This window comes from Chaetomium tenue, assembly GCF_020726465.1.
Source record: "Chaetomium tenue strain MPI-SDFR-AT-0079 chromosome Unknown F5144scaffold_7, whole genome shotgun sequence".
NCBI lineage: Eukaryota > Fungi > Ascomycota > Sordariomycetes > Sordariales > Chaetomiaceae > Chaetomium > Chaetomium tenue.
Window position 1 is genome coordinate 1669232 of NW_027117335.1, and position 14027 is coordinate 1683258.

Genomic DNA, 14027 nt, shown 5'->3' on the forward strand with positions numbered 1-14027 from the left:
AGATTGATAACCGCAACCCCGGTTGAGGCGCGAATTTTAAGTTCCCAGTCATCCAAATACCCTGTCGCTGGACTTCCGGATTGGTCCTCAAAAGGGACCCTTCTGGATCAGGACAACGTTGAGAATGTTCATCTCCATTCGGATTCTGCTAGTTGTCTAAAGAAGCTTCGTGCCAATTCCTGTTGATGTCAATGGTACTAAACGAGAGATAGGGGTGCCTGTTTCTTTACCTTTGGAACCGATGATAGACGCGACCAAGTGAACCTCTGACAGTGTGAACAGCTGACCAACTGTTCTTGAATCAGCAGGGCCCAGGGAAGGAGGTATCTGGGGGTTTGGGCTGGTCCGCACACTATGAATACAACCTCATGTTGCCCAGACGTCAGACTTTGAAACCCTGGGCGTCAACTGTATGCAGTCCTGCGCGTTCTCTCTGTCTTGACCTAAAGGAACTCAGACAGAGAGAACATTGGATACTTGGGGTCGAGAGAGGACTTACGAAGAGCGATATATGTCGTGTGCTTCCAGTTCGCCATATTTGAACGGATTGACCATCAATGAGTTGGGTTCGAAGATGCTCTCAATAAAACCACGGAAATGCTCGCGCTTGGATTGTGCACTTCAAAACTGGTATTATGTCACGCATTTGTGCAATAGGTTGACATATGGTTATCGCCCAAAGTTCCCCTTATATTGGGAGTGGAAGGCGGCTCCCACATGATATTGGCCCGAGGTTTTTTACTCGTAAAGTATCTTCGAAATCAGCACCGAACCTTCCAAGTGCCTTCCAAAGGGCAACTCACAGGCGGTGGTTAGTCTTTGGCAGTCTCCATGGTGAAGGGTTGGGTGAGCTCCACTCTTCCCTAAAGTGCACTAAATGCTTCTCCGCCCGTAGTAGCCATTTCAACGAAGAAACGACTTCTTCGAAGATGGCTTCAGCGGCCTGATCTTCAGCGGGCGGTTAGCCGGTCAGCCTTGCAGTCGTGATTGGGGCCCGGTGATACATACTTATGGACTACGACCGTTCCTTTATTGCCTGCAGCTCCCACGAGGGTCGAAACCGCAAGGCCGATTGGCTGACGGCTGCCTGTCGAGCCCCCAGTCCCGGCTGTTTGTCGTCAGCATATTTTACTCGTAGCACCAACAGGGGGCCGGAAGATGCTGTCTGTTCCAACTGCGAAATGAAACTAGTCGTAAGCGCTAGTCGCAGGGCCAGCACCAAAGCCACTGCCCAGGCAAGTAAAGCCCATCCCCCCGAGGATTCCAGGGGGCATGAAAGTCAACAAAAACGCCAGTGGGATGCTCGGCGTCTGCAAATTGTCTCATACTGGCCTTCCCGACGATGACGGCTCCAGGGCCGAGAAGCTTCTGGATTTCCAAAGCAGACGCAGATTCTATACCATATAGCTCGCCATATGCCCTCGACGACGCAAACGTCTTGGCGCCAGCGATTTCGATGCCGTCTTTGATAGCGACCCTCAGCCCATTCAGAGGCTTGTCAGACTTCGCAGGATAATAAAGGCGAGACGGCACCGCGATTGCTAGGTTCGGTGAGGCTTCGGCCGCGGAAGCATCCAGGTACTTGATCCTTCCGGGGGTCTGCGTATTGATGCGATCCACGGAGAGGGACGGAGCGGTGCAGGGACTCGAACCTACTCGCCCAACTTCATCTGTATGGCCGAAGGGACAAAGGCACCCTGGCGGTCGGGAAGCAGCTTCCACACGGGATGAAGTCTCAGGGCTGACGCTATATAGGGCTCATCGAGTATCTCTATCCCTTCGGCGAGATCATGACACATGAGTCCAATTCACGTGGCCCCCAGTGACAAAAGATATTCGGCCAAAGAACTTGAGAGATTTTTTCTTGTTCTCCGGCCCCGACAAGAATACTGAAGTTCAGAAAGTGCTGGTTAAACAAGCCCTGAGTCACCTCGAAGTGCTCGATCTTGTGCTGAACGACTGTGGCGGAGAAGTCGTGATTGACGGTGATGACGGTAACCTGGAATAGGAAACTGGGGAGTTCCAACGAGAGGGTCGAGCGACGAGTTAACTTCGGCACAGGACATCAGGTATCGTAGCAGAGAAGTTGAGTAGGCAGGGTTGACTTGATGTTTGAGAATGATCAATGAAGGATGATGCGCCGGACAGGGACACGACAGATGACATAGAAGCGGTGACGGAGCGGCAGTGGCTTACTTGGTTGGGAGAGCTTTGATGCTGCTCCCTTGCCCCTAGCCTCCTCTGGGCGTTAATATTCCAGCCGACCATGACCAGATAGTACACCCCCGACAAACAGCCGAAAAAGAATTTCCAAGGACGATCCGCCCGGCAAGCGTGAATTAGAATCCGAATGAAACTGAGAAATTCGTGCGGGGCGCCGGGTTCTTTGGGGGCTTCGGCCCCGAGGAAGGAAGGCGCGAGTGTTGCTGCAAGATCGCCAAGATCGCAGCATGCCAGTCTGTACCAACAAGGTACTCTGTACTTTTTGCAAATACCCGGCCATCCTTTTGTGACCGCGTACTTAAAAGGCAAGAACTTTCTTGCAATGATAAGGTTGCTGTGCGACCCCACAATGCTCGGCTCTCAACTCACCTACTTCACAAGCCAGGCGATTCATGAATGAGCCACTAGCTCCCACCCTGCGCGGCAACGAAATAATGCTGGCATTTCCAAAATGGAGAACAAGCCCTCGAATCAAGGTGAATCACCTTTTCACTACTCCTTCCTAAATGAGAAAATCTAGGCACTGATGATAAATTCCACAAGCAATCACCACTTCCCTCTATTACCTTGCACCGCTCCCACGATACCAAACAGAGAAGCCATTTTATGTAAACTTCCCAGTAACAGATGCTACCGGCGTTCCACAACACAATATTCTCCATGACCGACACGACGATGTGGAGGTGCACGATGTCCGCGGCCGCGAGCACAAATTCAACATCGACATCCAAGGCTTCCAGCTCCTGCGGCAACCAACTTCTATGACCAACGATGACTTTGGAATTGATCACATCGTGCGTACTAAGTATTACCCGGAGATAGTCGAGCTTCTTACGAGAACTTTACGTGCAACTCGTGTGGTCCCTTTTGAGCATACAGTGGGTTCCCGAATATCTCACAGCACGTACTAGGCGCTGGAAGATGTGCTTATGTTGACAGCATCGCCTCGCCAATCGCGATGTCCAAGGGTGTGGTTGGGATCGTAAACGCAAGCCGTTGACCGCCGCACACATTGGTAAAAGTTCTCACTACTTCTCTCCCGTGCTAAAATTGAACTAATATCACCGTAGACCAGACTGGACCGTCGGCGAAACAAAGAGTCATAACGTACTCCACCCCCAAGTCGCGCACACCCCCAAGTCGCGCACACCCCCAAGTCGCGCACACCCCCAAGTCGCGCACTTTTGACCGTGCTACGACCTCCCAACCCCAACTTGGAATAACTTAATAGCAAAAAATGGCATCGCAATCCAAAGAGAGTAGAATCAATCTTGCTATTCAGGCAATACAACGAGATAAGACTTTCAGTCGGCGACGCGCTGCCCAAAACTACAATGTACCCGAAGCGACCTTGCGCGACAGGATGAACGGGAAGACGCCGAAGCCCGAATCACGACCTGCAGCTCACCGATTGACAGCAATTGAAGAGGAGGCGGTTGTTCGGTATATATTGGACCTAGATACGCGAGGATTTGCACCCCGACGTGCTGGTGTTGAAGATATGGCTAATTTGCTGCTCGCGCAACGCGACGGGGGACGGGTCGGCAAGCACTGGGCCGAGAAATTCGTCAAGCGACAACCAGAATTCAAGACGCGTTTCAATCGTGTATACGACTTTCAGAGAGCCCTCTGCGAAAACCCAGAACTTATTGGCGCGTGGTTTAAGCTTGTACACAACATGAGGGCGAAGTACGGCATCCACGACTGTGACTTCTACAACTTCGACGAGACCGGCTTCATGATGGGCGTCATCTGTGCAGCTATGGTAGTGACGCGCGCCGATCGACGTGGAAGAGGCAAGGCAGTTTAGCCTGGCAATCGGGAATGGGCGACGGCGATTGAGTGCATCAACGGCGAAGGGTGGTGCCTCCCACCGTTTCTCATTGTTCAAGGCACTTACCACCTCGCCAACTGGTATACCGAGGGCGAGCTCCCACTCGACTGGGCTATCAAGCCAACTTCCAATGGGTGGACCGGCAATGAGACCGGCCTAGAATGGATCAAACATTTCGATAAGCACACAAAGTCTCGTACGAAGGGGGTGTATCGGATGATTGTGCTTGATGGGCATGAGAGTCACCTGTCGGCCGAATTCGAAGCCTTTTGCAAGCAGAACAACATTGTCACCATCAGCCTGCCGGCTCACTCATCCCATATAACCCAGCCACTCGATGTTGGGTGTTACAGTGCCCTAAAAACGGCGTACGGTCGGCAAATCGAGCACTTCGTCAGAGCGCATATCAACCACATCACCAAGGTCGAGTTCTTCCTCGCCTTCAAAGCCGCCCACTTTGCCGCCATGACCGAGAGCAACAACAAAGGGGGGTTCAGAGGTGCAGGTCTAGTACCTTCTGACCCCGAGTCAGTGATATCCAAGCTGGATGTCAAGTTACGGATGCCAACACCAACTGGTCCCCCCTCCGCCGCTGCCGATCCTTGGTTCTCCCAGACGCCACGGAACCCAACAGAGACTGTCTCACAATGCGAGTACATCAAAGATCGGATTGCCCGTCACCAGGGAAGCTCGCCAACATCAATTTTCACTGCTGTCGACCAGCTTGCGAAAGGGACGCAGGCATTGGCGCACTCGGTGGCCCTAATGACGGCTGAGATAGGCACCTTACAGAAGGCAAATGAGGCACTGAGCAAGCGCCGAAGGGCCAAAAAGACACATGTGCGTCTTGGAGGATCACTTACTGTAGGAGATGCACATGATATATTAGCCCAGAGAGAGGTGCAGGAACAGGTAGAGCGTGAAACGCGGGAAAATGGTGGTCGGCGGGCTCGAACAGGGACGGCTCCACGGCGTTGTGGTAAGTGCGGAAAGCCCGGGCACAATGCGCGCACGTGTCAGGGAGACGGAGAAACATCTGATGTACATGATTTAAAATAGTTTCAGTGTATTGCGGTTGTTGTGGTGGTGTAATTGATGTTTCCTATCGGTTCACGGTCAAAAGTGCGCGACTTGGGGGTGTGCGCGACTTGGGGGTGGAGTACGTTATCTGATATCTGATAATGGCTCACCATCGCATTCTAGCCAATCATCTTCATCATTAAAGCGCGCGTCTATTGGGACTAACGTGAAGCGATCAATTTGGCGCGGGCTAGTGCATGGGATGGTATTGTGATAATCACACGCGTTGGTCGGATCCGCGGTTCCGAGAGCCACAGCTCTCAATGAGAATTCTGCATAAAATGCTTTTTACATTATTGTACCGATGTACTGTCTTGGATAAAATCAATCATGACACTCCTACATCTCCCTATTATTGCCTTCAACTGCTTATTCTGACGTTTCTGGACCCGGTACTGTTGTTTAACATGATAGAACATCCGCTCATGCTGCTTTAGTCGAAGCGAACTCTCTTCTGCCAGGCTCTCGAGCTCAGAGTTCGCGAGTCTGAGTGCCTGGATTTCGTCGATGGGACTGCTTTGTATGGCTTTTTCCTCCGTTGACGGCCGCTTCACGGCGTGGAAGGAGCTCCCCACCTCTCGATACAATTCCATAAGGGGGCCGGTTGAGAGCTTGCTGAGGTGTTTCTCAAAAAGATGCCCTTTCTCAGGAAGCCACTGCCATCGATGTTGATCATCGTCGCCTGGGATCAACCGGACGTGTAGAGGATCTACATCTAACCCTATCGTGTCATCTGGACCTCATTAGCTGCTTTGCCAGACAGGCGCTTTGGCTATCGTACGTATATGTTGAGATAATCTGGTCCTGCATTTTGTTCTCCATGTCGTACGTTCGACGTTGGACTTTTTCATTTTGTTGCAAATGTATGAGAAATGCAGTTGTGGAGTACAAACCGCGAGACAGTTCTACATAATGCACATAACATTGTAGCAGTCTGTTTATAGGAAAGTGTTTATAGAAAAGTGCTTCCTGGTCAACGGTATTGTCCTTGACCTGAATCTCTCTTTTGGGTTCAGCGGATTTATGATGGTCAGTTTTACTATGGCAGAGGACAGGGGACGATAGTGGGAAAACAGGAGTGAGAAGGCGAAAAGGGGGCGAAGTCCACAACCTCAAAGGATGTCACATGACACGACAAGATGGAAACACTAAGGGCAGGGTCCGAGAAAGAGAGAGAGCCGATTAACGACTTCGACCTAGGCGAAGTCCCGGGGAACGATGCGTAGGAGGCGTAGGCGTTTCACAAGGGCAAAACTGCTTGTGGCAAAGGACGGGCGCCCGCTATCGACGAGAGCTTTGATATAGTGGACGACCTTCGTCAGGTCGGAGGGACGGTTTTGTGTGCCTCGTAGTGCAAGGGCTTTCTGTCGGTGTTCCGATCGTGCCTGGCTGCTCGGCTCCCTTGGGCTCGAGGTCTTCGCCCCTGCGGCGTAACGGTTGGAAATATGGGATTCGTCAGCAATCCTCCCGCTTGAATGCGGGTTCGAATCGCTGCTTTCTCAACTGGTCTGGCGGGCCGGTATGTTGCCGTGCGGCATGCGGCTCAACCAATCGGAAATCCCGGGTCTTGCAGAATCGTGATATCTCGCTGCCTCTCAATGGCAGGGGTTTTGCTCGGTCGTTTCCTTATTGGCAACGAGGCGATTGACCAGAGAAAGCTCATCGAGGTTTTAGATAGATGTTCTAGATATTAATGTAACTAACTGTTTGTGCCGTATGTATACCCAGCCGTGACCGAGATGTGAAACAACTCTGCTACGCCATGTTGACCTTCCTGGGTCTACTCCTCTAACGAGTTGACTAACTACTCATAATAGTGACACGTTTTAAAGGTTAATAACAATAAAAGTCATTGCAGTATTGTCAGACAAAATCTGAGAGCAAGTGAGTAGGAATCACAACCAGGCCGAGCAGGCCTACCGCCCACACTATAGCAACCCAGCCATGTTGGCCCGCTTCCAAGCATTCACCGCCCTCCAGCCCTACCCCATTAATCGTATTGCCTGGGTTAAATCATTGGCCTAATCCGGATCTGCCTTGAGTAATTCGCCAATACTCCGGAGGGTTGCATAATGCCCGGCATACAGACCGGGCGGCAAGTGGCTCTGCTAGACCCGACGTGGTTACTGACCTTACCCATTATTCCCTAGTCTAATGAAGTGCAACTATGATACAGGAAGCCTCAAACTCGGGGCTTTTTGAGTCCCTATCTCCGCTGGAAGTACCCTGAGTCCGGTCATTGTTAGTCTTAGCTTCAGGGACCATAGTACCCCTGAGGCCAATCTTCTTCATCCGTTTGAGTGGCCGAACATCCTCCAGGCCGCTCACTGAATTGGCCTTGCGTCTTTTGCGAGGTTGTCGAGTTGCAGGAGCGGAGGCGGCGGCCGCCGCCGATTCACTAGTTGGTGATACTAGAGAAACAAGCACGCTGCCGCTGCGGCGCAGGTGTGGCGTACCCCCGCCGTGCATCCGCCCTTTTGGGGAAGCGTCGACGCCGCGATCTTGGTCATCTTGACAGCGTTCGTCTGCCCCCGAGAACCTGGTCGTTCCAGCCGGAACCGCAGAGGCATGAGGGTACACATCGTGCTGCACAGACAGGCACTCAAAGAGACTGTCATTCTCCGAGAACAAGTCTAGATTGCGACTGTCCTTGTCGAGAATCCGCTCCTCGGTGCTCCCGTTGTCAACACTCAAGGTTGATGTGGCGTCATCGGACGGCGAGGGAAAACAGAAAAAGTCCTCCATAAATGCGTCTGAGGTTAGTGAGGTCGCTGGGCTGTAGCTCCGCAAATCCGTTTCCGGCTTTGGACTTTCGTGTTTCTTGTAGCCACAAGTCTTCAACCACTCTGCCCATTCACCGACGATCCTGATGCGCGTAGGTCGCTTTTCCGAGACAAGCGTCCTGGTAATGTCCATGCACTTAGTTCCGCCGAGATCCGCGGCCTGAAGAGATGCAGAATACGCCTGGTTGCCTTCAAGCGTGGCATGATCCGACCACAGCAGGTCATCCGGGGGCGGCGGCGGCGTCAAGGCTAAAGTGGATGGGGACAGGGGCGGATTCCCCAGTTTGTGCTCAGTCCTACCGCCGTCCGGAGACGACGGGAACGGCGTGCTTGTGGCGGCAGGGCCTTCGCCTCCCCGGATCGGCCACTGGAGGAGCTGGGGGTCTAAGTATGCCGGATCACTCAGGATGACGGCAGCGACACCGGAGTCATCAGATGGCGGCCAGGTAGAAGCCAATGACGGCAACTCAAGGTGTTCTAACCCGCGCACCATCGGAACTTTGCTGCCGCCGCTTTCGCCGCCAGCCCATTGCTCGCTGGTGCACGTGTTCAGGGGTGCAATGCTCTCTGACAACTTGCCGGCCTGGGTGCGTGGGGTAGAGTAGCCGTGGGCGTCGTGCAGGTGATCAAAAGAGACGCTCTGGACATTGCATTGGTGGCATTCCGCAGGCAGTCCGTGAGCTTCCAGCATGTGACGGATGGCATCCGCGTCACGTTCCCAGTACTGCATTCTCTGCGATGGAGTGAACTTCTCGGACTGTCGGCAGAAGAGACAAAACGCGGGTAGGATGATCGTGTGGCGGTATGTGGCTACGCCGTACTGTCTCAAGGGCGGTCGCTGTAGTTCAACCCGGCAGTGTTCGTCCCACTCGCTGCCGTTTGGGAACCACTCCGAACAGAAGAAGCAGTATATGAGGTCGCGAGACCTTGCGGCACGGCTCTTCGCCTCAGCTCGTCTTTTGCAGTCGTGGATATGACGCCATCGCCGCTGTTCTTTGAGTCTGTTAATTGTCAGCATGTGCGTACCTCGGAAAACTGCGCTCCTCGCCTTACCTCTCTAAGCTCTTGTTGCATTCAGGACAGCACCCGTCTCTTGGTCTCTCGCCGGGCCGGTACAGGACCGTCCAGTCTTCCTTTAGAAGAAAGAGCACATCCTCCATGGCAGCCTGCAGGTCTGCAAACGCTATGGCTGAGTCGTCGGCCATCAGAATGGCGAGCCGGCCCTTTTGGGGTATCAACTCGTTCAAGGGGTGCGGGTCTCGCTCCGGGCATTGCGCAAGGCGGCCACGGCTAAGGACCTTCTCCTTCCTCCTCTGGACTAGCCAGTCCCATCGATAGGACTCGAGCTTCTCTCGGCGGAGTTTCTTGAGGAGATTCTTCTTTTCGGTGAGAATTGCCACACGTTCAACACCGGTAGCTACCGACATGGCCTGCTCGAGCGCGAGAACCTCGGGATTCCGTTTCAGGGCCGCATCCAATGCCGTAGGAAGCTCCGTGGGCACGCCCCGTTCACGGAATTGACCTATGCCTCGGAAAAATTCTGGGACGCTGTGGTCTGGGTCTTCGTCAAGGAAGGCGGCGGCTCCGTCGCAGGAAGAGATGTTCCCGGCGTAGAACTCGTCGAAAATCCCGGGATGGAAATGCAGGATGTGCTGCGATCTTTCAGCCGCTGTGTATCGCTCTGCCAGCCAGTCAGCCTCCGTAAAACTCGACCTTCGGGACCAGGTGAATTACTATTGAGTTTTCCAGCGGTCTCGCGACGGATCTGATGAACACTCGGCGTGATACCAACATAGTCCGAGCCTCGGATGACTGCGTCAAAGATCGTTCTGAATCGTTTTTCCGTCATAGGCTCGCGAGAAACCTTGCCGTTCTCAATACGGCGCGCGATCGGTAGGGTTGATGCTGAGTCGTTCCACAACAAGTGCGTCTCATTATCCCCATCTGGGATCCGTTGCTGCCACAGGTCATCCGGAGAGGAGATCCCAAACAGCGCGCCGTCGGCGATAGCCATCATCACAAGGAGAAATCCGTCGTTGTAACGCAGCTTGTTACGCTGCCTTCCGGTCATACTATGACTGCAAGCGGTTCAGCGTGAGATAATCAGTAAACAAAGGAGAAAAAAACAAGGCGGGAAAGAGGGGCTAGAGCGGAGAGATAGACTGGACAAGTGACCAATTCTTACGCGATGTCATTTGGATGAAGCGCATTCTTGACATAACGTTGGTCAAGCTTCCACATCAGAGCCCACTCGCCTTCCTTATTCGTACGTCGGAGCACGAGGGTGGTATCCTTAAGCGCTTCAGCAAACAGTCCCCACGGTCAGGGCTGCAACATACCACTTACCTTATACTTTAGGCCCCCACCCTCGAAGAAGGCGCCACTCCTGCCGCCGCTCCAGCAGAAGGATTCGAGGATGAAGTGGAACTGGGCGCGCTCCCTCTCGTGGATAAATCTAAGATCCCGGCGGGTCCAGAGAGTAAGCAGTACTCTGTCCAGATCTGCTACCCCGAAATTGTACTTCGGCCGCTCCGCCGCCGAAACTGTCCCTTGAGGGTTACGTGTCCCCTGTGTGATGCGTTTGATGTGCTGAGATATGGTAAGTTACAACCTTAGTAGCCAAGGGAAAAGCACTTTACCTTGTTTACCAGCGATACCAACTCAGCCGGCATCTGTATCCCCGTCCTCCTGCTAAAACCCCCATTGAACCTCTTCGCACTCATCCGTAGCGACTTCATTGTCGCGTACGGGTTCTTGGAGCCTCTGATTCTACCTTTGGAGCGCTTGTGGTAGAAGTCCCAGAAGTCCCTGAGTTCCTCTATAGTCGGAATTTCGGCTCCAGGTCCGAGAATGGAGACTTCGAGGGACTCTATGTCGTCTGTGCAACCCCGTGCGACCCATGACCAGCTGGTTGACGTCAGACCTCGCGAGGTTGAAACTATCACATGAAAACACTCACTCCACAAAGTTCTTGAGGACGCCGTCCTGCGCCTGTACAACTTTCGGGCTATAGTCGTGATTAGCTCCCTCTTCGTGACACCTCTGGCTCGCTCCTCTTTCGTATCCATTTTTCTTCGCAGCGAGAATGTTCTTTCGGGCTTGTTCTTCTCTTGACCGAAGACCGCGCTCTGTGGCCACTGCAGGCGGCGGCGGAGGAGAGGGCGTTGTCCTGCAGGGGTCTGTTTTTTTTTTTTTTTTGTTTTTTTTTTTTTTGTTTTTTGATTTCGTGAACTGGGAATTCACGAAATAAAACCACTTTTGGTTGCTTGGGGGGAGGGAGAGGAAAAGGAGGGTGGTGGCGAGAGGCGGTTGGACGGGTTGCCTTGGCGCCTGCAGCTCAGGCTGCTCAGGCTGCTCACCCAGGCTCGCGCGACTGGATTTGAGGGTGAGCTGCATTTGCTCACCCGGGCCACTTAAAGCGGCCGGAGCTTGGGCGGAGCCAACCGCGCAAGAGTAGACTATTATTTGGGGATCAACCACCCTAACGGGCCGATGTGGTCCCACGGGGGCTGATATTGCTTGCGTACGGGGTTTGTTCATGGGTAAGGCTCCGATACATGTACACGCCGTGGAATTGTGTACTTCAGCGGTTTAAATTGTGATTGACTTTCACAGTCGTATAACGGCAGCCCTCTTTCCCGGCTCAAACCTCCCCCTTCTGTTCGTGTCCCGCTGTTGCCACCGCGAGGATGCGATCCTCCAGACCCCCCACGAGCTCGACCTTGATGCCTGCATCCTCCAGCTTTTTCCGACCCTCATTCTGTCCAACAAACTTCTCCGGTTCGAGAACACCAACATAGACAGTCTTGATTGCGGCTTTGAGGTTTAGGATCCGCTCAGTGCACGGAAGATTCCCGCTGAGTCGTTTGTTGCAAGGCTCCATTGTGGTGTAGAGAACGGTGTTCTTGGGCAGCAGGGCGCCTAGTTGGTCCTCGGCGACATTGTGTTCTCTGGCAAGCTTAATGAAGCAGCACTGCTCGGCGTGCGTGTTGCTCTCAACTTCAAGCGTATATCCCGTCGCCAAAATGGTGTTGGTGTCGACATCGAGCACGAGGGCGCCGACGCGAAAGTTTGTTGGTTTGGGCGGCGAATTTTCAGCTTGCGAGAGGGCATATTCCAAGTACGCTTTGTGGTTCCCGGCCTGGATAACTGGATGGGCGGTAGCCATGATAGGGGCTGAAAGGGTTGCGTCGGAGAGTGCCAAAGTGGAAATCTGAAAGCTCTGCAATGTTTGGGTTGAAACCGGATCGGCGTGTTCCTACTTTTTTTTTTTTTTTTTTTTTTTTTCAAAAGTTGAGGTCGGAGCTACGGAACGGAGGACGTTGGAGCACATCTTTGAGTACCTATCGGAAGGTACCCCGGGTGTGCGCTTCTGCAGTGGCTCATTCCCGTCTTTGGACCAACGATAGGCAACAGGCTGCGGGGCTATTTTGGCGCTTGGGTTCAGCGGCAAGCAACCCACGTCGCACCACTTCATGTCCCAATTCGAGCCAACCCCAGACTGCAGTGACATCCAGAATGACACCTCGGAGTAGGTACCCAATCTGAGGCGCGCCCATGCCGCGTCGCTTTCCCCAACTTCGTCGCACACCCCGTACACTCCGCACACTCTCACATCTACGACGCTCAATTCTTAGTGTGACCAAGCATAGGTAGGTATCCTTTTAATACGAGAGAGTCGCTCTAGGCTTCTTTTCCTCACTGGCATCAATAGGTTTTGGTCGATCTTTGACTCCCCTTCGCCTGCGTTCATGACCAAGCGACGACGTTCCGAATGAAGTGCTAGACAGCTAGAGCCCCCACAGAGTCACGATGAGGATTTTCGCTGATGGTGGTTGAGGAGCCTGGATCGGCCCAACAACACCATGGTTCGTAGGCTCTTGATCCACTGTCCTCTCGATGCTTGCTATCAGCGACTTTGTTTCACGTTCTACATACCGTGCTAATCTCCATGCTCCTCCACGCGCGCAGTTTGGGAAGAAATTCCTTCGGGGGAGAGCTTGGTGTTGGGCTATGACGGTGTGCCGATGGCCTCGGCGCGCTCGACTTCCTGGACGCGCTCATGGTGTTCCAGCCGCGGCGCTGCGAGAATGGGCTGGAGCACCTCGCCGCCATAAGTATGCTGGCAAGGCCGGCGTCATCAAAGCGCCGAAGGGAAGGGCACGTCATAAGCTCGCGGCTATAGACCTAGCTAGCTGGTATCGAGAAACAGCGCTACCGGCGGCTTCCCCTAATCGAACGCAGGGCTCTGTTGACCGTTATTGGGTCCAGCCATGACCTGGTGAATAGTGGGGAAGACGCTGCTCGAGTAAGGGATGTGGTAAAGAAGGAGGGGAGAGAAGGAGAGGAGGGAGGGTGACAAAGAGCGCGCGGAGGCAAAGCCAAGCGGGCCAGCGGGCCGACTGGGACAAATTCCAATCAGAACGAGTGGCGGTCCGGGATAGCGAGGGCGTGGTAAATAGCGAAGGACTTGGATAGTGATGCCTGGGTCCCTGCGTATCAGCAACGGCGAATCAAACTTGGGCCTGAGACGACGATCATATCAGGTAACTCGACGAGACGTTAGGCTTGCTCCTATCGAGAAGCAAATACAGGCCTACGTTCTTCGCTTCGGGGAACCGATTTAATCCAGATACTACGATGAGGGACGGTAGTGCGTTTGTCTCCGAGGGGGTGAAACGAGGCTACCTGCAATCGCCACAGGATCGGAGGCCAAGCTTTGCCTCTTTTTAGGGTTGTACTCTAAACCGGACAAAACTACAGTAGGAGGACGGTTCCGGGGTTAGTGTTGAGGATAGGTAGGAATAATGGCGGACTGCTCAACACCGTGGTTGAACGGCATAACTGGTTCAAAAGTTGGGAACATCAGACGAGATAATGAAACTAAGCCTAGATTGACTACGGAATTGCTGCTTAGAAAAACAAAGCCCGCAACTGTGCCGTAGCCGTGGTGCAGACGCGTGATAAAGTCATCAGAATTTTGCGCCAGGGTCACGATCTCGACGACGTTGGGGCCGAGTGCTTCCGCGGCTGTTACGAGATCCTCCCCTACTCTAACCTTGCCGGCCAAATCAGCAAGGTCAGAGCCGAGAAGCGTTGTCTTTAAG

General features: G+C 53.4%; 5 protein-coding genes across 5 annotated transcripts; 2 read left to right on the forward strand and 3 right to left on the reverse strand.

The window, feature by feature from the left end:
* Positions 1 to 2564: 2564 nt before the first annotated feature.
* Positions 2565 to 3405, forward strand: F5144DRAFT_586443 (uncharacterized protein). Its single transcript, XM_066789758.1, has 3 exons — positions 2565 to 2699; positions 2767 to 3238; positions 3294 to 3405. Exons 1-2 carry the CDS (start codon positions 2675 to 2677, stop codon positions 3132 to 3134), a joined length of 393 nt encoding a protein of 130 aa, XP_066639003.1. The 5' UTR covers positions 2565 to 2674; the 3' UTR covers positions 3135 to 3238; positions 3294 to 3405.
* A 1817-nt stretch (positions 3406 to 5222) lies between these two features.
* On the reverse strand, positions 5223 to 6358 carry F5144DRAFT_586450 (uncharacterized protein). Its single transcript, XM_066789759.1, has 2 exons — positions 5919 to 6358; positions 5223 to 5870 (listed from the first exon to the last, which is right to left on the reverse strand). The coding sequence occupies exons 1-2, from the start codon at positions 5986 to 5988 to the stop codon at positions 5431 to 5433; spliced, it is 510 nt and encodes a 169-aa protein (XP_066639004.1). The 5' UTR covers positions 5989 to 6358; the 3' UTR covers positions 5223 to 5430.
* Positions 6359 to 6819: 461 nt separating this feature from the next.
* Positions 6820 to 11088, reverse strand: F5144DRAFT_586453 (uncharacterized protein; the record flags this gene model as incomplete). Its single annotated transcript, XM_066789760.1, has 7 exons — positions 6820 to 8921; positions 8974 to 9601; positions 9655 to 9998; positions 10106 to 10212; positions 10267 to 10509; positions 10560 to 10827; positions 10880 to 11088. Coding segments are annotated over 7 exons (3432 nt in total), but the record flags the coding sequence as incomplete, so codon positions are not given.
* Positions 11089 to 11371: 283 nt separating this feature from the next.
* Positions 11372 to 12226, reverse strand: F5144DRAFT_586458 (cytidine deaminase-like protein). The gene has a single exon (XM_066789761.1). The coding sequence runs from the start codon at positions 12086 to 12088 to the stop codon at positions 11564 to 11566; it is 525 nt and encodes a 174-aa protein (XP_066639006.1). The 5' UTR covers positions 12089 to 12226; the 3' UTR covers positions 11372 to 11563.
* Positions 12227 to 12425: 199 nt separating this feature from the next.
* F5144DRAFT_616045 (uncharacterized protein) lies at positions 12426 to 13573 on the forward strand. The gene is made up of 3 exons (XM_066791822.1): positions 12426 to 12572; positions 12635 to 12788; positions 12892 to 13573. The coding sequence occupies exons 2-3, from the start codon at positions 12786 to 12788 to the stop codon at positions 13195 to 13197; spliced, it is 309 nt and encodes a 102-aa protein (XP_066639007.1). The 5' UTR covers positions 12426 to 12572; positions 12635 to 12785; the 3' UTR covers positions 13198 to 13573.
* The last annotated feature ends 454 nt before the right edge of the window (positions 13574 to 14027 follow it).

Coding starts and splice junctions, on each gene's coding strand:
- F5144DRAFT_586443 (XM_066789758.1), top strand. CDS start 2,675: ATGGAGAACAAGCCCTCGAATCAAG. Junction 2,700..2,766: donor GAACAAGCCCTCGAATCAAG/GTGAATCACCTT, acceptor AAATTCCACAAG/CAATCACCACTTCCCTCTAT.
- F5144DRAFT_586450 (XM_066789759.1), bottom strand. CDS start 5,988: ATGAAAAAGTCCAACGTCGAACGTACGACATGGAGAACAAAATGCAGG. Junction 5,871..5,918: donor CAGATTATCTCAACATATAC/GTACGATAGCCA, acceptor AATGAGGTCCAG/ATGACACGATAGGGTTAGAT.
- F5144DRAFT_586458 (XM_066789761.1), bottom strand. CDS start 12,088: ATGGCTACCGCCCATCCAGTTATCCAGGCCGGGAACCACAAAGCGTAC.